The 23,524-nt window shown below is 35.8% G+C and overlaps 1 protein-coding gene across 2 annotated transcripts in view; it reads right to left on the minus strand.

The window, feature by feature from the left end:
- Window positions 1–2,545: 2,545 nt before the first annotated feature.
- LOC142534090 (flap endonuclease 1) overlaps window positions 2,546–23,524 on the minus strand; it is a 30,757-nt gene continuing 9,778 nt past the window's right edge. Inside the window, exons 3-18 of one of the 2 annotated variants that reach the window (XM_075640995.1) lie at window positions 17,711–17,769; window positions 16,315–16,374; window positions 16,170–16,223; window positions 16,027–16,075; window positions 15,855–15,902; window positions 15,078–15,143; window positions 14,870–14,920; window positions 14,431–14,550; window positions 14,184–14,268; window positions 12,865–12,946; window positions 4,305–4,416; window positions 4,171–4,227; window positions 3,993–4,039; window positions 3,852–3,906; window positions 3,103–3,289; window positions 2,546–2,788 (exon numbers count right to left, since the gene is read on the minus strand). In XM_075640995.1, the coding sequence (XP_075497110.1) occupies window positions 3,116–3,289; window positions 3,852–3,906; window positions 3,993–4,039; window positions 4,171–4,227; window positions 4,305–4,416; window positions 12,865–12,946; window positions 14,184–14,268; window positions 14,431–14,550; window positions 14,870–14,920; window positions 15,078–15,143; window positions 15,855–15,902; window positions 16,027–16,075; window positions 16,170–16,223; window positions 16,315–16,374; window positions 17,711–17,769 (1,119 nt within the window). In that variant the 3' untranslated portion in view covers window positions 2,546–2,788; window positions 3,103–3,115. The remainder of the gene's footprint in view (window positions 2,789–3,102; window positions 3,290–3,851; window positions 3,907–3,992; window positions 4,040–4,170; window positions 4,228–4,304; window positions 4,417–12,864; window positions 12,947–14,183; window positions 14,269–14,430; window positions 14,551–14,869; window positions 14,921–15,077; window positions 15,144–15,854; window positions 15,903–16,026; window positions 16,076–16,169; window positions 16,224–16,314; window positions 16,375–17,710; window positions 17,770–23,524) is intronic. The other variant, XM_075640996.1, reaches the window with a different exon arrangement.

The following is a 23,524-nucleotide window of genomic DNA, read 5'->3' on the forward strand; positions in this document are numbered from 1 at the left end:
ACGAGCAAACCCACCTAGGCACCCTCCTGACCAAGGCCAGCACAAAGAACTAGACCCTAGCTTGCTCAAACTCACCTGGACAGTAGACAAATTCTGCATGTGTGTGTGCGTGAGTCACCTTGCATATCTAGGACTCTTAACCCAACTAGGACTCTTCCAGTAGGCAGTAGACAAATTCTGCATGAATGTGTGCGTGAGTCACCTTGCATATCTAGGACTTTTAAACCAACCATCCCTGGACCATGCCCAGACCCAACTCAGACCAACCCAAGCCCTGGAACCCAAGCGCGCCCAGCCACTCCAGCCCCTAGCCCGACCCCTGCCCATCACCCTAGTACCCTAATGGACCACCTAGCCCGGCCCCAAACTGAGCCGCATCCCCCTGTACAGCAGCTGCTCGCGGAAGAGCTTGGGGAGAGTCCTGGCTTTCGTGGACTTTTCCCCAGCCTGGTACATGGCTAGGACTCTTCCTAGGGCCTAACCACGACTCTTAGGACCCAACCCCCAGACCTGGTCGAGCCCCAAAGCCCCATGCAACAAGAACCGAACCTCTTGAGCCACAACAAGCACACAAACCTTCAAAAACTCTCGGCTCTTCTTTGATTCCTTGCCCACGATTCCAACATGTTTTCTTTTCAATATTATCATGTTTTGCTCATAATTCAATCATATTTTATCATGTTTTGGTAGTGTACTCGTTGGATTCAAAAACGTTTCTTTTAAAACAAGCGTAAAATCGTAAAAATGTTGAAAATACATATCATACCTTAAAATAATCGAACCTACGTATTTTTCATGCATAATCAATTAAAACACACATATTATGATTCTTATGATGATTAAAAGGATTTAGGAACGTGCCGCTACGTTTATAACGCTCGAGTATACGATCTTTGGCGAGGGTACGACGTTGGACGACCGGACGACGAAGAACACAAGCTTTTTCCTTCTCCCAATAATTTGAAATTATTGAAGTGTGTGAGGGTGAATTTCGGCTGATTGATGGTGTGAATTGTGAGATTTAAAAGACCTAGGACACTAATTTATAAATAAATTAACATGCTAATGGACTTTGATTTTGGGCTAGCAGGCTTAAGGGTAATTGGGCCTACTTTAGATAATTAACTTGGGCCCAATAACACTTAATTAATTAATTAGTAAATTTTTATAAAATAAATTTTCATAAAATAATATTTTTGATCTTTTAAAACTCCTTGTTTGCTCAAAACCGGCTTCCGAAGACAAATCGAGCTTGACTCGTAAAATAATTCGAACTCCAACATTTTTAGAAAAATTAAATCATTTTTAAATCATATTAGGAAGCATTGCCATTATTTAATGAAAAATACATATGCTTGTCTTGGTCATCTCCGGTCTCTTTTTTCCCTGCCTATTATTGAATATTCGAGTAAAATCCTTAATTTCATGTAATCATGTCATATTATCATTTAATCATGCAATCATACATTTAATTATATAATAAATATCATGCAAGCATTTATAAACAATTAAATAAAACAATTAAGCAATTAAAATAACTTTGCATGCATGTGGTTTACGTAGTTTGGTTTTTCGGACGTTACAGTTCTAGCGAGAGACTCATTGCACTATCAACTCATCAGATCACATAGGATATCTTCACTCATAGGCAAACGGCAAATTCCCGAGTACAATGTATTTGCTCTTACGTATTTCGAAACTACACCCAACCTCGCCACCTGATTACCCTCAATAGAGTCGGTAAACGGATCAAAGTGCATGCTAATACGTATAACCCCTACATTATCTAGGGTCGAAGAACTAATGGTGTACAACCATTCCGTGTGAATGGACATTGATGTGCCAATAAAACATGGCGTTTACATCACATATGTTAGTCTCAAGCTCAAGCGACTTTTATCCTTGTTTTAAGCAGTTGATTCGACTACAAATTTGTTTAGAATATACGATAAACTTCCTAATGAATTTCATGATCTTACGTTGAGAGGCGAAATACTTCATGACACCTATTGTATATTCAAAGATTTTATTTTTACAGTTCGCATATGTATACGGATAAAATATAATGTCATAATAGAATAAAATCATAAAATATTATTAAAATAAAAATTGTTTTACATTAAAATCAATTAAAACTGAAGCCCCAAATTGACTTGCTGACACCCATTTTCTACTTAGCCATTCCGTTTTTTCTTAAAAACTTTGAAAAAAAATCTAAAAGCGTTAAAAAACCATACCAACTTTTATTCAAAAACCTTCTGCATGACAAATCGGTTTGACGAGTAAAAAAAACCGTCGAAACTGTAGCGTGAACGTCCCTAAATTGTTGGCTTCAACATTATATTTTATAAAATTATTTTCTCCAAACCACGAAAGCCCATAACCCTTGACAATACAAAAAAACTAGGTAAAATGCGAAAATCGTTAGAATCAAATTTCAAACTTTATAAGTTTGAGCGAGATTACTACGTAATAAGAGTGAAAAATGGTTTTTTAGTTTTTATTATAATTAGAACTATATCAAATCAATTATTAATAGATTAAATAACACAAACATACCAATTCAATTAATTGCCAGAACATTGATCGGTTCACAACTTATACGAGCCATTACACCATCAAAAGTCGCAGAGAATATTACATAACAAAACTGCTAGATTAACAGATTTCGGTCCAAGAAATCCAATTGCCAAACTTGGGACGTGTATCTCAACTATTTCTTCTTCTTACCCCCGACGGTCTTTCCCTTCTTGTTAGCAGAATCCTTTTCAGCCTTTCCACCTATATCCTGTAGTTAATTTATACAAATTGAAATAACATGTAGAATTACAATGGGTCGGAAATAATTTTAGGCGTAAAAGCAGATAAACTCCAAGCAAATAGTATGGATGCTCCAGCATAGACGAATTCTAGCATCACATGGAAGCTCATTGGTTAACCACTTTGTATACAGTTAAATCTATTCTCCATCCTTTCACCAGCAAGACTTGGGCTTAAGTAAATCATTAATGGAAACATAAGTGATTATTTCACGGGATACTGCCACCTGACATAGTTTTCTAAATTGACTCGAGAATAAAATAGCTAGAGACTTAGATTTACGGTGACTTCAGCTTCAACGGCCAAAGCATAAGCTTCTACAAGGTAGCATGGACTTCCTCGGGCCTAGATCAGCAGATGGCAGGTTTATGCTGCCAATGGCCTTAGGCATGAAAGATAAGGATGCTTCCATAGAGTACATCCTAAGCTTCACAATTCTTTTTGGGAACCCAATAACACATTTGGTTTCCTGTTGGTCAGTATAAAAATTGTGGCAACTAATCAGAGCAGAGTAACCTTCTGGTCCTGAAGTATTCCAAGTTATTCATTATATTCTTGTGTTTAAATGGTGAGTTGATCAAAGAAACACAGAATATTAGTATATAGACGACAACTGAAATAAAATTAATGCCCTCAACGGCAATAAAACTGAAGGGGAAAAAAAGCTTCTAATGAATGTGGCCTAGAGCATGAAAGTATGTAAGCTTGTAATTTTCGATAAAGCAAGCAGAATAAGCACTATTGAAAAAACAAAATATGCAAAAACAAACTAAATTAAATAACACCAAGCAACTATATCTTCAGAGACCTTCAAAAGATTTGGAGTAGAAGGCAAAGACATTTTACCACTCCAATGTAGCCAACAAATCTACCAAACAATTGCAAGTTTTATATATACGCCCAAGAGATAAGGAGAAACTGGCATGAAACACCTGTTCATGATGTTAGTTATCTAAGTCTTACTAATATAATTCAAATGTTCAATCCCTCATTCAAGCATAAAAGACTCTCAGTCCAAGTAAAGGGCATACCTTTCGTTTAACGGGTGCTGATGTGCTAACAACTGGTTTGAAGAATGATTCTAACCTGTTCAGAGGCAAAAATAATGTGATGTGATGCTTGACGGAATGATTACGTTCTAACTCAATTCTACCAGGTCACTCGATTCATACCTGCCCTGAGCAGACTTGTTTTTGGCAACCTTGATCTTTTCTATTGCCTAAATCATCAAATATGAAGTCGATAAATTTTACAGTTTGATCTTTACAATTATTTTATTTGATCTTGAGTGTGCGAGTTGAGAGAGTGAGGTGTGGAAGGAAAGACTTCTGCAGAACTAGGGAAACATGCCTTAGTCACTCTGTCACTGTTAAACCCGTTTTCATTAACCAAAAAGCTTATCAACCCCTGAAGCAGAAAAAATAATGGAATGAACAAAAACTGCCTCAACAGAAAAGAGAAAAAAATTTGGAAGAGCCCATCACTTCTTCATCTGGAGCAGCCCACTTAAGCTCAAGTTGATCATCAGTACAAACCAATGGTTCTTTAAAGAGCGTCCGAGCCTCTGGATATGGCCAATCATCTGGTATTTGATACCTGCAACATCACTGCAAATCGTTTCCTCTAATTTGAAATGAAACATCTGCTTGTTCGAAAGGGAAAAAGAAGTAAAAAAAGAGCGCGGCTTAGCATTGACCTGACAGAACAACGATCGAAATGCGATGCTTAAACCACAATATAATTGAAAGAACATTGGGTTTCGGTTATATCATTCGTATCAGCTATAACTTCAGATAAAAGAACATAAAACGGTCTTATAGGTTTATAATTTGCAAGTGGATGTGATTATATTAAACCTAGCATGGACTCTTGGCGGCAATAATTGCAGTGGTGTTGCATGAAACGTCTTGAAATTTTTATGTATACGTGTATAGCTTGTAACAAAAAGGAGAACATAATCATATATCCCCAGTAATTTTGTTTTGTTATCCATGGAATCAAAATCTCTTACAACCTCCCTCTCAACCTCCGAAATAAATCACTCCCTGCAGATTAGCAGACACAAAATAAATAAGTCAAATTTTTGGGAACGGTTTCAATCCGTACGGTTCGTAATTAGAGGGAAAGGGAAAGGGAAAGTAGGATACCTAACTGGTGGTATCACTGCCCCCAGCCAGCACTGATAAAGGTTACTCAACATGGGAGGAAGAAATTCAATCATCACGACATGGTTAATTAATTCTATGGAGCCTCATATTGGAAGAACGTACTTCTTGTACAAAACTGCTGCAGAGATGGAAGACGGTTCAAGAGATTTACTCAGTTTTTTGGGTGATTCTGTTTTAACCAGCAATGTTCCACATCGTTTCTGTGGTGATTCTGTTTTAACCATTACCTATTTAGTTAATAGACTCCAATAAAAAAACTTGAAGTTCGGCATACCAGTTGCTTGTCTCCGACAGGAATTTTCCTACATCCGCTTACTTAACTCACTCCCACCAAAAGTATTCGGGTGTTCTGTGTGACTTCATAACATCAGTACTACTAGGAGAAAACTTGATCCTAACTCTAAGGCCATGAAATTTATATTCTAAGATATTATCCCACTCAAAAAGGGTACAATGTTACAATCCTGTTACAAAAAAATTCTATGTATCCTATGATATTACATTCCTCGAAGGTCGACCATTCTATTCCATGATTCTCTTCAGGGGGAGAACTTAGGTGAAGATGATTATTCGGAACCTCCAATTTTTTTGCCTCTCCACTCCTCCCTCGAGTCTGACTTACTTGTTTACTCATGGAGTCCACGTGTTACTCAGCAAATCCAATAACCTGAACCTATGGTGGATTCCCCAAACAATCCATAAAGAAATCATAAATATTACTTCAATGGATGATCTGGATGTTCCTATCGCCATCAGAAAAGGGGTAAGAATGTAAGATCTTGTACTCAACATCCAATCTCAAACCATTTGTCATATGGTTGCCTATCTAACACTCGCAAGGAAAATATTTTAGGATTGTTATTTTAAATTTAAATTTTTAATCATTATCATTGGTTCTATATGATTAAGAGATATTTTATCTAATTTAAATAATGTGAGGGATCCCCAATGCTTAAAAGTAGGATCTGAGATTTAGGTTCTCTTTACTTATAGACTTGTAAATAACATATACGATTATATTTTTTTCCCACTCTTGTGCCGTTTACTTCTTTTAACATGGCATCGGAGACAGGCTTTGTTCTGCAGTAATTATGGTATAAACAGCCATGACTGGGCTTCGAGAGACTCCAAGGATTCCAGTTCTGAAGTCCCATTGCAACCAAATCCTCCCTCTGATAATGTTTCACTGCAGATCACTAATCATAAATTGAACTCGAGAAATTTCCTACAATGGTCACAATCCGTCCTATTGGTGATTCGTGGCCGAGGTAAGATGGGATATCTGACTGGAGAAACAAAAAGGCCGACGGATGGTGAAACTGGTGGTAGGGCAACATGGGAACTCAAAAACTCAATCGTGATGGCATGGTTGATTTTTTTTTTGATAGGAAACAATATTTTATAAATGAAGTTTTTTTAAAAATGATTACAACAGTGGATTAGATATTCACTGTCATCATTTATAGAAGATGACTGTCCTAATTTAGAATCCTACAGCAATAATAATTTACTGATAGACATAATCCCATTGTCTTATCAAATCAAAAACTGAGACATTCTTGAAATCTTTGTGAATTCCAATCCACATGGCAACGCTAATCTTGATTTTCTCCCAGCATTTGTCAATGTCCGTCTGTCTATCTTCGAAGATTCTTTGATTTCTTTCCAACCAAACCGTCCAGCAAATGCAATGAACCACAACTTGCCAAAATTTTCTTCCTCTCTTACCCGTGATCTGTCCCAAATCCATGCTGAATAGATCTTTGGTTGATTTAGGTGTACCCAAACCAACCGCAGCTCCTGCAAAGCTTTAACCCATAATGAAACGAGAATGGACAATGGATGAGAATGTGGTCCTGAGTCTCCGAATCCTTTCTGCATAGAACACACCAATTGGGGCACAATGCAAGCCCGGGGCATCTTTTTTGAATCGTCCCCGATGTTGGTAGCTTACCGAGAGTTGTTGTCCAAGAAAAAAGGAACAAGTGACTGGACATTTAAGGGCAAGCCGAAATCTAATCACAAAGATCAGTTGGAGCAGCTCCAGAAGTTGATAAATCAGTCTGACAAAAAGGAATAAGAAAATGTACTGCACATCCTATTTCACAATTTATTTCTTACAAAAAACTTTCTCCCAATTTCTGAGATTTCACTCGTAATCTTTCAAGTAATCAGATTCCTAAGGATGTGCATGATGCTCTTGCAAGTCCAGAATGGAAAAAGGTCGTGTTTGAAGACATAATTGCTTTGGAAAAAAAAAACGCACTTGGGAGGTTACAACAATGCCTAAGGATAAAAGAACTGTGGGATGCAAATGGGTGTTCACCATCAAGTACAAAGTAGAGCAGAAAGGTACAAAGCGAGGTTGGTGGCTAAAAATTTACCCAAACCTTTGGCATAGACTATCAATAAATCTTTGCCCCTTTGGCCAAGTTAAAACGCTAAGAGTTTTGTTATCGTAGGCTGCTAATCTGAATTGGCCATTGCAACAGTTATATGTGAAGAATGCCTTCTTAAATGGGGATCTAAATGAAGTAGTGCACATGGATTTTCCTCCTGGTTTTGACGAAAAAATGGTTGATCAAGTATGCAAACTGAAGAAAGCTCTATATGACCTCAAACAACGTCCTAGGGCATGGTTCGATAGGATCACAAAATATGTCAAAGGCCGAGGATACACACTAGCACAATCTGATCATACTTTATTTTTTAGACATACCAGGGATGGAACGATTATTATTTTAATAGTTTATGTGGATGATATTATAATTACAGGAAACGATGTAAGGTCCAAAAAAAGGAAAACGTAATCCAACTGCATGGAAATCTAGGAAAATGGAAAATGACGAATTAAATGATTTTAATGGCATGAGTTAATTGAGATATGCATGATCACATGTTAAAATAGGATTTTATTATTTGAATGCATAAAACTGTATTTTAAAGTTTATTCGAGATGCGATCGAGAAACGGAGACCGAGAGCTGAAAAAGGAGAAATATTTTTATTAAATAATTGTTTTCAATTATTTAAAATAAGGTTGATGCTCAATAGTATTTTTGAAAATAAAGTGTTTTGAGGTGATTTTATACGTCGAGTTGTAAATTTTAACGAAAATATGAATTTTTTGACAACTCGGCTAATATTTTCACGAACTTTCCTAAACGAAATATTTTAAATATGCACTAATGGGCTTAATGGGCCTAGTATACCATATTAATAGGCCTAAGCTTGCACACTTATGTAATTATCAAAATAAAAGCCTAAAACCCCTACCCCAAACCCTCAAAACCCACGCCCCTCCCCTTTCAAATATTACAAGGACTCTCCCCTCCCCCAAACCGCAGCACACACGCACGTAATTTTGGTAGGAGAAGCTTCGGTTCTGGCAAGGAAAATTCAGCCTAGGTTCTACGTCGCCATTCTTCGAATCACCACAACATTTTCGTGCGTAATATACGCAAAGACACGCTATAAATCTTCTTTTTCTCATCTATCACATCCTATTACGTGTTTGATTATCTTTTGCATGAAAAACATGATCTCCTTTGAATTATTTTCGTTTTTATGTCATGCTATGTTAATAACTCATTATTTTATGTCCCAAAACTTGATATATTATTGCATGAAGGGGCTGCCATCATAGGGACACCGAAAAGGGAAGATTTTAAGGGGGTTTAAGCGTCCCTAGATCACGGTTTAGAAGCTGTACACGAACAGGAACCGAGCTTGATCGAATAAGAGCATGTTGATGCATTAGGGTCTCGGTTAAGGGGGTAACCAGCGCATGGCTCGACCACGGCTTGATTAGGGCTCGGGCCAGGCGTGGTTGAGTGTGAGATAGCGCTAGGACTCGAGCACAAAGGCTGGGAAGGAGTCCATGCGAGCTAGGACCCTTCCCGAGCCAAGCGAGAGTAGTTGCTGTGTGTAAGGGTTTGTGGCTCGGCCAGGGTGGTCAGGGCTGGTCTAGGCTAGGTCTTAGAAAGGTCCAGGGTTGGTCCAGAGGGTGAGGGCTCGGGTGGTGGCTCGGCCGAGGGGTCTTTCCTGAACCAGGAGTCCTAGGCGCAAATTTTAGGGAACTCGCGCAGCTTCTTGTTACGTGCAGGAGGATTGCAGCGGGTCAGGGACTGGTTCAAGGGGTCATGGCTGGTCAGTGGGGTCCACAGGAGGGTTGGAAAGGACTTGGCTCGAGCATGGCTCGAAGAAATCTCAAGATGGCTCGAGGGTGTCTTGTAGGGTTCGGTTTTTAGGTTTGGATGGCTAAAGGTTCAAACCATGGTCCACGGGGGGTGAATCATGGTTCACGAGGGTAGTTTAGGTATTAAATGTCTAAGTTTAAAATACGAAAAGAAAATATTAAAGTTTGAATTAATTCGGAATTAAAACGCTATACGAATTAATAATTACAAATTAAATCGAAAGCCTAGAATTTAAGCTAAATAAAAATATCAAAAAATTTATTTAAACTTAAATAATTATTTAGGATGGTCTGGAGTCGATGAAAGTAAGAAAAAGTCAAAATCGAGAAATTTTACGTCTAGGGGTAAAACGATCATTTTACACTGAAAAATGGGTAGACGTCATGGCAGTGCCACGAATGCTGTAATATATGATAAAATGCTTATTTTAAATGTTTAAGGAATTTTATGATAAAATGATAAAGCTAAAAGATGTGTTGCATGCTTGGTTTAAAAGGAAAAATGATATTTAAATGCATGATTTTTGTAAGTGATGAAAATATGAAACGTTGGAGAAGGTGAAGTAATTGTGACTGTTATGATGATATGATTGGGGATTTCGTGAGGGAAAAGGACCCAGAGGGAGCCCATTTACGGGAGAAGGCTTCAGAGGAAGCCCGTCTTTGGGAGAAGTCCCAGAGGGAGCCCGACGATCGTATTTCCATATGATGATGATAGGCCAACGCTCAGTTGACGGGTGAGAGTGTCGCTGATGTCCCCGCCGCCCAGTACTGTGGTTATATGTAGATGGATCCATCAACTTTATGATGAAACAAAAGTCACAATTAACGATCTGAATTCAATAAAAAGAAAACGTATATACTTATGATGAAAAGGAAAATGATTATGATGAAATGATATATGATATGAATGATGAAAGGAAAATTTTTTATGTTTACGCATGTTCATGAAAAGTTATTTTAAGTAAAAGTATTTTCACTGTTGCATGCGATTGTATATATATTACCTGTTATCAAGGTTATGGTTTCCTCCTGAGTCATTAGACTGACTAGGTGAGATGGATGCAGGTGAGCATGATGTTAATGATGATGAAGGTTTTGATGGTTGATCTTGCTGGACTGAAGGTGCACATAACCCGAGGACCAGCGCTAGATTTTCCGCATTACGTTTATGATTATGATTTACGTTTTAAGTATTATGATAAAGATTTTTACTACTTTTATGATGCTTTTTGAGTGGTTTTGAGAGGTTGTTGGAGTTGGTCTTATTCTGAAATATTGTTAAGTTAGGTTGTGAACGTTTAACGATTTTATGTTTTGAACTCTTTCTTTTGAACTTTCAAATATAATTGGTATGTTTTATTTTAAAATGGTATCAATTATTTTATATATATATGTATATATGATTCGGCCAAAATTGTGAGGGAATGAAAAAAATATTCTAGTATATTTTAAAGAAAAACGAGTAGTGGACGTTTAAGACGATGAGCCGGAAGAGTTGAAAACGATTTTGGCCACTGAATTTGAAATCAAAGATCTTGGAAGTCTTAGATATTTTTTGGGCATGGAAGTGGCATGAAACAAACTGGGAATCATCGTATCTCAGAAGAAACACACCTTGGAATTGCTAAAAAAGACGGGCATGTGAGGTTGCAAGCCTGCCGAGACACCTATGGAGCAGAATTCAAAACTTGGACAAGGAGATGATGAGACTAAGGTTCTCGACGGTTAGTAGGGAAGCTGATTTATCTATTTCACATTAGGCCTGATATTGCATTAGCGTGGTTAGCCAATTCATGCATTATCCACGTAACCAACACTTGGACGTTGTACGTAGGATCTAAGGAATCTCAAAGGAAATCCTTGGAAAGATATTTTCTTTAGGAAAGATGAACCCAAAATGATTGAAGTTTACAAGGATGCTTATTGAGCTGGATCGATAATGGATAGAAGACGTACCACAGGCTATTGCACTTGTGTATGGGGCAACCTTGTAACATGGAGAAACAAGGAACAATAGGTAGTAGCTCGAAGTAGTGCAGGAGCTGAGTGTGTATGGCTAAAGAGAGTACTGGAAGAACTAAAAATGCCCAACAAGAAACCTATGAGGCTCTACTGTGACAACAAAGCTGATGTACACATTGCCCACAATCCTGTTTATCACGATAGAACAAAGCACGTTGAGATTGATAGACACTTCATCAAGGAAAAAGTTGAAGATAAAAGTGGGTGCATGGCTTATATTCCTTCAGGGCAGAAAGTTGCAGACATTTTGATTAAAAGTTCGACAAAGTTGAAGATAAAAGTAGTGTTTGAGGCAAAATACAATACAAATGTACAAGGGATTTTGAGACGAATGTATCCAAGTTGGGAATGATTGATTTACAATTACCACCTTGGGGGGAGTGTTAGAAAGGAAAGAAAAATCAAGATCTTTTTCACATATATAGTTGTCTATACGAGTTAAAAAATAGTATCAGATTTAGTGGTTAGATTAGTGGGCAGTTACCTTGAATAACACAATTAGATCATGAAAATTGCATATATACGTGTATAGCTTGTAACAAAACAGAGTAGAACAGAATTTTTTATCCCCGATACTTTTGTTTTCAATAAGAAAATGTAGCAGTTTTACTATTTGAAAATTTTGAGGCGCATTATTGCAACCAACAAAGATTTTGATAAAACGGTACGGGCTCAATCCTACAAAAAAACTAACATGCACAAAATAGTATTATATTGCATGTGCTTCCCTCCAATTTTTCTCAGGTTAGCTGAGCGACAAACATCTAAAACATGTTATACTGACATGATAGACATTTTTTTACCAACATTATAACATTGTAGTTCCAGAGACGGTCTATGGCATTTAAAGAGATCATTTGGCAAGTGACGTTTCATAATAATATAAAATTCTCTTGACCTTTTTTCTATAGGAAACTATAAAATTCTCGACCTCAATGCCTAATAAAAGGTGGTCAACATCATCAAGTTTAATGATCAACTAATACTGCCCATGGGCTACATAGTCAAAGACAGACTCAACACTCAGTCCAACTTATTTATAATTAATAAGCAAAAAACAAAAAGGAAACAAACAATGAACTGTGATATATGGTTTGTTACTTCCTTTGATCGATTTACTATGTGATTCAGATCAACTGTAATCAGTAGCTAACTTCTTTCAGAACAAATTTGTGAGCTGAGAACATATTTTGTGAAGTACGATGAGAAATAACAACCACCACATGAAAAAATTTGACCTAGTTCACCGTTGTCTTGGGAGTTTCAGGGAGAGAATTTTGGAAAAATATTTTGAAAAATAAGTATTATATTCATTAATACATCAGATTGTGTCAATTAGTGGTACCAAATCAGAATATAAAATTAATACAAAATTTAACATTGTTGCTTTAGTTTATATATAGTTAATTAATGGAATCCTTATAGAAAGTGCAGAAACATTAAGTTAAAAATAATGAATACAGTGGGAGACACGCAAAAAAATCAAGGGAATGATAATCAAAATGACATGCTAGTGTTAGCTTTTGTTCTCAAGAATGGAAAACATAAAACAAAAACAAAACAAACCAAAGGCTTTGAGTCTTTAGAAAAGAACTACACCACAAAATGAATTAATTGCATAGAGAAACAACCATATGATAAAAGATGAAGGCACCTTTCTGTGTTGATATTCTCCAGAATAGTCTCAATTGAACCATGCTGGCGAATCAATTTTATTGCTGTCATTCCACCAATACCTGTGAAGCAGCAGAGCTCAAATTCTATTACCTGTGCAACAGGAAACTTCAATACTTGATGCAGACAAGGAAAATGAATCGAAATCTTTTACCATGAGGAAGCATACATGTAAATACTAGGGATATTGTTATCTAGAATAAACTCCAATTTTACTGCCCAATATGGAGAAAAACAGAACTTGCGAGATAGTGGCCTAACTAGCATGACAATAGAAAGCTTCCATCAATTAAAGTCAGGAAAAGGCCAGACTAAACATATAAACATGAATCATCATCAAAAGTCCCCTAAACATTGTTGTAAGGTTCAAAACACACAAAATAAAATAAAAGCTTACCATATTTGCATAAGGAAACAAATATCAATTTGATTGGGATTATGTACTACGCCCAATGTTCGAAAACATGTGTATTAAGCGTGAAGAAACCGTGAAAAAAGTGGTCCACCTAAGATTGACCACATTACGCGTGAAAAAGTGTGATTTAAGTGTGAGCTTTTCAGATTAAATTTTAAGTTAGCTTATTAATTTTTTATAAAAGTTAACTTTAAATTTGAAATATTAAATATTTGACAATATAAACTTTCAAACAAAAAAATGCTAAAGGCCCCGAAAAATTCTTTAATGGTTAATCTTGATAGTAAAAAAATTATATGATTAATATATTTATTCATAAATTTGGTATGTTTATGTGTTAATTAATCTATTAATTGACTTGACATAATTAAAATTATAGTGAAAACTAAAAAAGTTTTATATGGTTAATCTTCTATTAAACTTGTTTAAGCTTGTAAAGTTTGAGGCTTGACCTTGACGCCTCCTCAGGCTTCGCGTTTTTTAGAAGCTTGACCACACCCATCATAAATAAACTCAAAACTTGTATCATCAGACAAATAAAGCTTGCCAAGCACATCTAGCAAATTGCTTCTAGTAAAGAAGATCTTGAAAAGTGTAATTTTTTTCTATAAAAGAATGAAAGCGTGAAAAAAGGTTTAGCACGTCCATGGCAATCTTATGAACTGTAGATCCAATAAATCCTTCATACTGATAAACTAATTCAAAACTACAAGGTGATTAAAATTTCCAAGAATATACCTCTCTTATCTTCAGAGATAGTCTATTTCAACAACATAAAGAAACAGGCTTCATTTTTTTTCATTTTCTTACTGTAGAGATGAAGAAGTTGGTTTGTTTCCCAAATTCCTATCACACAATACAAGAAAAGTCAAAAATCACTTTACCTTTTATGCTATCGCAATAATCACAGCCACAAAGAATGCAAAGGTCTATAAATTGATCCATTGTCAGATTCAATTCCTCCAAAACCTGTAACATAACCCCAAATCTGAATATGGTCAACCAAATTTTCAAATGGTAGAGCAGCTGGTTCATCAAGGTTTAGATCAATACTCAAATCACATCAGATGTACGTGTTTAAATACCCAAATTTCCTAAAAGTTCAGTAAGAATTTATTAACTTCTTACTACCTTCGAGACTTCAAATTCCATTACTGGGATTTTCTTGGAGCTAGGATCCATTAAATGACGAAGGAACCTTGGAGCTCCAAAAGTTAGAGAATCCATGTCCTCAGATGCAACAGCATATACCTAATGCACAAATGAACTTCAGAACTATTTTAGACCATATTAATTATGCAGGAGTCCAGAAGATAGATGGCATGACAATTACTAATTGTATATAAGCAATTAATTCTTAACATTGGAATTTGGAGTCCACAGTCTTGAACGATAGGATTCCCCTATTATAATTGTTTTTTTTACAAAGAAAGGTAACAGCTTTTTGGCAAACAGAGATGAAATTTCAACATTTTCTGTGATAAAAATATGGCAATGGTTGATATGACATTGTAAGTATTTTCAGGGTATTATGTCAATTAAAAAATATGATTAACAGCATTACAAATACCTTGCCTGCTTTGCAAAGTGCGGCACACTGTGCTTCTGCTTCACAAGGAGCCTAATCAAGTTACAAAGAAATTGTTATCTCAATGAAGAATATTACTCGTCTCCAAAAGAGGAAGGTCATGAAGATATACCAAGACAAAATACACAACAAAGATATAAATGAATTGGAAGAGTGAAATGAAAAAAAATTCAAATTCATAGAGCATCACCTCAATGACAGGCACTCCCATAAGTCTAAGAAGCTTTTTGCAGTCGTCATTGTGTTGCTTTGTTACCTGCGTAACTAAAAAATAAATGTCCCACGTTGCTTCCAATATGGAGCTTAAAAATTTTAAATTATTGTTGCAACCAAAAGGAAAAAAACAAAATGCAACATATGCAATGACAAGCTTTTGACTAATACAATTTTAAAGACTCGCAATACATGCTGGAGGAGTTGAATTTCAGTGTTTGTGTCAAGAATAATTCTTAAACCAACTAAAAATGGCCATGATTGTCACCATCCACATAAGTACTCGAACCCCTTGCTTTGCAATGAACTGACAAGTTTTTATACCGAGTCAGATCTAAAATACTTAGATTTCCAGAAATTTTGTTCATGAAGGTTTTTCTATTTAGTTTGAACGGAAAAAATGATATCTCCCTGAGTGGAGCAAAATCTCAGTTTATGAAAAAAGGTTTAAATTGACCAACTTTTAATTTCACGTCAAGATGACACTTTACAGCTGAGTGCCTGAGTTAGCTAGTATCTAGAGAGCACTTTTATCAAGAGAATCTCAACAAACATTTTCATTTCTACTTTTGCTTTGACCCATCCATTTTTTCTATTTTGCAACAAGCTGTTTATTTGAAATTTTTCATAGAAAATATTGACCATAACATTTATTTAACAATGACATAATGTCAAGAAGTCAAAACCACTTTAGAGAAGATTGGCAACTTAAAGGAACAACTTAAACAGAATCAGAAACATTGTACAAGCTCACCTTAACTGTTCTTTTACTGAATTTTTCTATTTCCTCCATATTTCCAGTCTGCAATGACGGTAACAGCGGTTGTATGTAAGGAAGACAACATTTATGTCATATGGACTGGACAGACAAAGCAGATATAATATTTGAAGGGAGAATTGAGCTTGTAAAACCACTATAATTCAACCTCTAGAGCAACATTTAAGCCTTCAGTTGCGTCCTCTCTCTTTGTATAACTGTGTTCACAATTCAAAATATCGATTAGTTGTTAAACTGAGTTTAGTAACAGAAAGTCGGAAAATAATGAACAGCGATGACAACAACAAATACCGTTTTGCAAGCTCTTTTTTCTTCAAATCAGGGGGCATTCCATCAAATACATAGCTAAGATAATAGGGAAAGACAGAGTTAGATGAGTAAGTGAAATAAGCACAAAGAAATCAGAAGCATGGAGAACTGAATAAATAATAATTACACTGGCTTTATTCCAGCTTCCAAAAGTCGGATAGTCCTCGAAAACATCCCTTGCAAATGACTAAAATAGCACCAATCAATCATAAAACCAAAATAACATGATGGTAAGAGTCAAATCTTAAATCATTTTTTTTAGGAAACTATATCATATTCATTAACTGGAAACAATAATTACAGATAACAAATAAGTGAACCGCATAGAAAGAAATAAAAAAGACAAGCCCCGCTCAAATCAACAACATATATGACTCCCATTTCTCATCAAGTCTAAACCCAAAAAGTTCTTAAACTCTACATGCTTCTCAATCTAGCTGGATGCCCGAATCTTAATCTTGTTTCAACAATCTTCAATCGACTCTTCTAAAATTTCAAAAATCCGACTATTTCGCTCTACTCATACTGACCAACAAATATAATGAAATATTACTACCCAAAAAATTATATCCCTTCTATCAAGATCACGTTCAATATCAGTCACAAATAGCTCGTGCAAAAAACTTGGAGCTACCCAAACCAAACTCATCTCCTCCAAAGCTCTAAACCAAAGACTATTCGTGAGAGAACAATGAATAAGTAGATGATCCTGAGACTTCTCATTCTGACATGGCACACACCAATCCGAACACAGAGCACACGAAGGCCACTTCTTTTTCATCATCTCACAAGTAAACAACTTACCCAGCACCGCAATCCACAAGAAGACTTGAACCTTTGGTGGGATTGGAACTTCCAAAATGATATGAAAGAAAGGAAATAAATGAAACCCATTGATCGGAAAGAAAGACTCATAGAAAGATCCTCGTCTAAAACCCTAATATCATCAACCCCTCAACCAATTTGACCCTCTCTAAAGATCCTAACAAAGAGCTCAACTCATCCACTTCCGCATCCCTCAAATCTCTTCACAAATGCAAGTCCCAACTCCCAAGGTAAAGAAGAAGAGGAAAAATCCTCCATCTGGGTAAAATGAGAAATGGGTTTATTATGAACCGACAATAGCTGAAACAAAATGGGATGAAGATTCTTAAAAGAAAAATCCCCCCACCACCTTTCCTTCCACAACCTGACCTTATTACCCCCTCTAGCCATTGCCCTCACAAACTGGTGAAAAGCCGGATACATTCTCAAAATAAACTTCCAAGGACTTATAAATGTACCATATCTTGCTAAACTTGTGTCCCAACAAATATCATGTAACTCGTATTTGCTCACGATAACCTTCTTCTATAACGGTTCTTCCTCAACAGAACACCTCAACCACCATTTTTCCAGAATGGCCCTATTTATAAGTCATAATCATTGACCTCAATCGATCAAGGTATTATTCATGAACTAGGGACATATGATAATTGCCTGGTTCTCATTAAAAAAATCAACTTGTGATGGAAATCGTATACCTTGTAACTTCACCAGCTTCGTTAGTAAGCATTTCAGTACCGGTTCTGCCTACAACAATCTGCAATTAAAAGGGGCTATAAATATCCAACTCACAGAAATCCCATTCATCACAACAATATTTAAGACACAAATATCAGAATCTAACTATTACAAACTCACATATCTACATAAATAGAACTGCCAGGGAAGATGGCAGTCCCCCACCAGAGATTAAAGGTAATTTATTTACAAGACTAAATTTATTGAGAAATGTAATATTTGTCTCACCTCCCCAAGCATAAGGTCAACACAATGCCCTCCAACCGATTAAAAATACTAGTCCATCTAAAACCACACTAAACAAATCCAGGCTCTTCAAAAGTGAAACTTGATTTATTTAAATAATTGATTAACTTCGTATTAATTAATATTATAATAAATTAAATGCCATACAAATTTATTTCAGAATCGATAACAAAACTTGAAAAAATAATTTAAGTCAAATTTACAAATAAAATATTGATTTATTTATTTAAATTACTACATTCATCTCATAAATGATCAATTAATGTATTTCATAGACACAAATATCAGAATCTAACGATTACAAACTCAGATATCTAAAAAGATAGAACTGGCACGGAAGATGGCAGTCCCCCACCAGAGATTAAAGGTAATTTTCAAGACTAAATTTATTGAGAAATGTAATATTTGTCTCACCTCCCCAAGCATAAGGTCTACACGATGCCCTTCAACCGATTTAAAATAATAGTCCATCTAAAATCACATTAAACAAATCCAGGCTCCTCGAGTGAAACTTAATTTATTTAAATAATTGATTAACTTTGTATTAATTAAATATTATAGTAAATTACATGCCACACAAATATATTTCAGAATCGATAACAAAACTTAAAAAAAGTAATTTAAGCCAAATTTACAAACATAATTTCAATTTACTTATTTAAATTACTACATTCATCTCATAAATGATCAATTAATGCATTTCTTAGAGTAACGTGCACCACTTTATCGTTCATTTGTCTATAATGAACGAAGAATTCTTTAAATTTCATATTTTCATCTTCAAACAATTCCACACCCACAGCTAGCGCTTCCATCTTCCATAACATGTTCAATAGGCGCATCAAGGTCACGTTCATTCTCGCTAATCATATTGTACATTATACTTTATGGAGTCATTATGAGTAAATGATTTTTCTACCAAGTACTTTCCAAGATGCCACAATTGCGAATTGTGACAGAATTCCAAATGTGCGTTCTATGTTTTTCCACACATTCTTGTTCCATTGCAAAATAATTTTTTTCAGACCACGAGAATCATAAATTGTCCATTGGGATATATACAATCACTAAGTTATCATATATATTATATTTTTTCCTCCAGTAAAAATAATGCGGGTGAGGATAAATAACTTGTGTGATAATAGAAAACATATGGGATGCCTCCAAAACTGATGCGATCCTTCGAACCACGAAAAGCAAACGCGCTCAAAACGGAGTCACGCCCTCGATTCGATGAAATAAAGAAACGGTTGTGTTGTCCCGATCTTTTTGAACAAGTAAGTGTGTAATATTCACCTCTAAATCACGAAGAATTTAGCAACAAATATTAACGAAGGATAAACAATCGAAATTCAAGCGAAACTTCAAAGAACTCGTCTTTGACAATCCGAGTGAAGAACAATCGACAAACGCCACAAAGTAATAAACTTTGATAAGTTTGTTTTGAGAAACACACGAAGGTGTATACAAAGGCAAGCTTTGAAATTGAGAGAAAACTCTATCAATATGATTAAGCTCAAGAATAATTCTAATTGTTCTTACAATCCATAATTTTCGTCCATATATTGTTACAAAATCAGAAAGATATCAAAAATCTAGTTACCTAACTAAGTTGGACTCTAAACAAGGTAACAAAATAATATTCTCGCAGACGGTGCGCTGGGGCGGTCAAGTTTGGCCGCCCTAGCGCGGACTCTTCTAGAATCCTGCACTTCGGACAGAACTAATGGCGCTGGGGCGGTATAATTTGGCCGCCCTAGCGCGGCTCGCGCTGGGGCACAATAATTCGGCCGCCCTAGCGCGGGGGCTCTCGGGTCCCTGGCCTTGATTTGCCTTCCTCTTCATAATTAGCACTTGAATAACATTGAAATATCTTCCAAATTCATTGCTATGCATGCCGAATTCTTTGAAGCTTCGAATCGCAAGATTAAGCACGTCATGCCCGGCCAGATTCATATCAAAAACATTAAGTTTCTTACCCTGAAATACTAGAATATGCAAATCATATCCAAATATTATAATCAGATATCACTTTTAAAATAATTATTGGAGATTGATTTGGGATATTTACAATAACTAAGTATATAACATATATTCTTTTCCTTTAATAAAATATTGTGTATAAGGAGAAATACCTTGTGTGATATTAGAAAACAAATTGGATACTTCCAAAACATTAAGCTTCTTACCTTGAAATACTAGAATATGCAAGTCATATCCATATATCATAATTAGATATTAGAGATCCACTACAATCTGCATGTTGTCCTACCAAAGTTGTGGAACAATTCTTTCATGCCCAATGCATGCAATCGATGCTTGCCAATATTTCACGGAAACCACATTTTTTTACCAATATACAATAGTGATGCAAACATCGTTGGTGGTAGGTGATCTAAGGTACTGCTCTACAAAAACCTCCACAATAGCACGACAAAAACGTTGTATACAACGAACTACAAATCTACAATAGACAGTCGTCCAACTTTAATATATTTATCGGTAGTATCCATTGGTAAAGCATATGTTAGCATCCACAATGCAACTATTATTTTTTATTAGTAAAGTGAAAGCACGTGTCTTCAATTCAAACAAGTCAAGTGATAGATATGGTGTGGGAAACTAACTGGATTACTTCAAGCAGTTGATAAATGAACGGTGCAGATCAAAGCTGCTAGATTACTTCAAGCAGATCAAGTGTAAAAATAAGATTGATAATGGAGAAGAGATGGACTTTCGAAAGGAATCGAGAGCTTAGTTAACAAGAACAGATAAAAACAATCTAGAGTGTTATTGCTATATGTAGATGACATACTATGATATCTTGGAAATAACAAAACTCAAAGCTCAATTGAATGCAGACTTTGAAATGAAAGATTTGGGAGCTGAGCTGCTAAAAGGTTCTGGGAATGGAAATTAAGCGAGATTGAAGGTCTAAAGAATAGGTACTTGTGTATAAGCGACACTTTGGCATGACAAACTGCAAGCTTGTGCTAGGACCTCTTGCGTCTCATTTCACACTCTCAGCTTTGCACAAGCTCCTAAAACAAAACAAGAGCTGGAATATATGAATAAGATCTCATATGCTAGTGCCTTAAGGAATTATATGTACGCAATGGTTTGTTCAAGGCTACTAGGAAGCCAATAAATAGATAATCCGTCACATAAGAAGAACCTTGAATGTCGGGCTAAAATTCAAAGCTTTATGCGAAGGAGTTTATGCTATAAGTGGCTATGTAGATGCGGAACATGTGGGAAGTTTAGACACCGGGAAATAAATCACAGGATAAATTTCTGTGCATTTGGAACAGTAGTAAGTTGGAAAGCTATGCTCCAATCGGTAGTAGCCTTATCAACTACACAAGCAGAATACACAGCAACTACAAAACATAGTTATAAAAGGCGTGCGTCTGGCTGCGCCTAGGCGAAAGGCGCACCCAGGTGTAACACTTTAAACCATAGTTGTCAAAAGCGCGAGGCGCAAAAAAGCGCTCAAGTGTCTTGGGCTTCAAGCGCAAAGCGAAGCGCACATTTTACGGAAAAAAGGACAATAAACAAAGTATTATAAAAAAATCAAAATGTGATAAATGAAATATCAAATGTCTTTAAAATCGTCATCTTCAACCTTCAAATCTAAGTCATCAGCCACATCACTTGATTTGTATCCATCGGTATCTTCTTGTTCATTCACAAGACTAGTTCGAGCTGAAGATTAAATTTTTTATCATTCAAAGTTTGTATCTATAGATTATATGCTATAAGTAATGTTTAAGAAATAAATTAATATTGCACTAAGTATGATTTACCTGGTGATTTTGAAGCTCTTTGTCTGATAGCCATGGGTAAACCAAAAAGTCCTTCTGTTTTTTCGTATTTATCCAATTGATTTGTGATCTTATCATTTAAATCTTCACCTCGCACCAATCTAGCTATGCATTTGTACAGACCCTCCAACACTTCATCATTTTTTTATGTCAAGATTTGAGTAAAAAAAACTCAGGATTTAAGAAATATCCAGCCGCATGCAAAGGATGATGGAGTTGAATGTTCCATCTTTTTTCGATGATTTCAAAAATACCATGTTATTTCTCCTCATTATTATTAAATGATGCATCGATAGCTTATTTGACTATGTCCATTCCTCATAGATGTAACCCATTGTAACCCATTGGAGACCTTTTTCCACCGTCTACAAGCCGCAATACTTTCAGCAATGGGCCACCAACTTTTAATGCAAAAACAGTAGTTTTCCAAAAAAAGAATGCATCAATATCACTTCTGCAACACGTTTTCCAGCCGCCTCACTCGAATATCGATTTTTTGCCCACTTTTTAGATGTAAACATCTTTCTCATATTTGTTTGTTGAGATTGAAACCGCTTTAAAGTCAAAAAAGCGGTTGTAAAACGAGTCTTTGCAGTTCTTACCATGTCTCTCTGTCAAGTAAACTCCCTCATCATGCTCAACAGTTGTGGTCTATTGTAAATATAACCATTCATCATCAATGCCCGTTCATGCAATTTTTTGAGGTTAGGAATTTTGAATATTTTCTCAAGCATCAAATCTAAGCAATGAGCTGCAAATGAAGTCCAATACAAGTGTGGAAAATTGTTTCCAAAAACGACCTGAAAAAATAAAGTAAATTTACTTTAAAAATTAAAAAATCATATTTTTAATTCAATTTACAATTTAAAATATTACATGCTCTAACATTGCAACTTGCATTATCTGTTACAACCTGAACCACATTCTGTTCTCCAATTCGATTCACAAATTGATAAAGTAACTCATATATCTTATCAGCAGTGTGAGAATAACTTGAAGCATCCATCGATTCAACAAATATGTTTCCTTTAGGACCATTTACCAAAAAATTTATAAGAGCTCTACTCTTTTTATCCGTCCACCCTTTTACCATGATTATACAACCATATCTAACATGATCTTCTTCGTGGGATTTGAGAAGCAGGTTTGTATTTGTCAACTCCTTCTTCAAATACTTAACTCTTACTTCATGATATGATGGAGGTTTCATTCCCACTCCAAAAGTCCCAATAGCATTGATACATGGTTGCAAAGAATCGTATTTAACAACATAAAAGGAATTCCGGCATCATAAATCCACGTAGCAAATTTTTGAACCGCATCTTTTCTTAATTTCTTCTTATTTTCATCATATTGGCCTTTATTTTTTGCATGTCTCTGTCTGACTATTTCTTCTACATCTTTCACAAATAAAGATCAACAGGCCCTGCTTGTTTACACCTTTTACTTTGCACCGTAGGGCCGAACATTGGTCGTTTCCCTTTCCTTTTAGTTTGAATATCATCATCATCTTCATCTTCTTCCAAATCAACAATATCATCTAAATGAGGAATATCATCCATTTGATTCTTCAAACACTCTTTTTTTTGCATGAACTCTTTAATTTCTTCTTTAACTATGCTCCGGATACTTCGGACAAACTTTCACATTTCTATTGCCCCCAACTAAATGTAGCTTGTACCGATAAATCCCACCATTTGTTAT

Source organism: Primulina tabacum, unplaced genomic scaffold (assembly GCF_025594145.1).
Source record: "Primulina tabacum isolate GXHZ01 unplaced genomic scaffold, ASM2559414v2 Contig65, whole genome shotgun sequence".
NCBI lineage: Eukaryota > Viridiplantae > Streptophyta > Magnoliopsida > Lamiales > Gesneriaceae > Primulina > Primulina tabacum.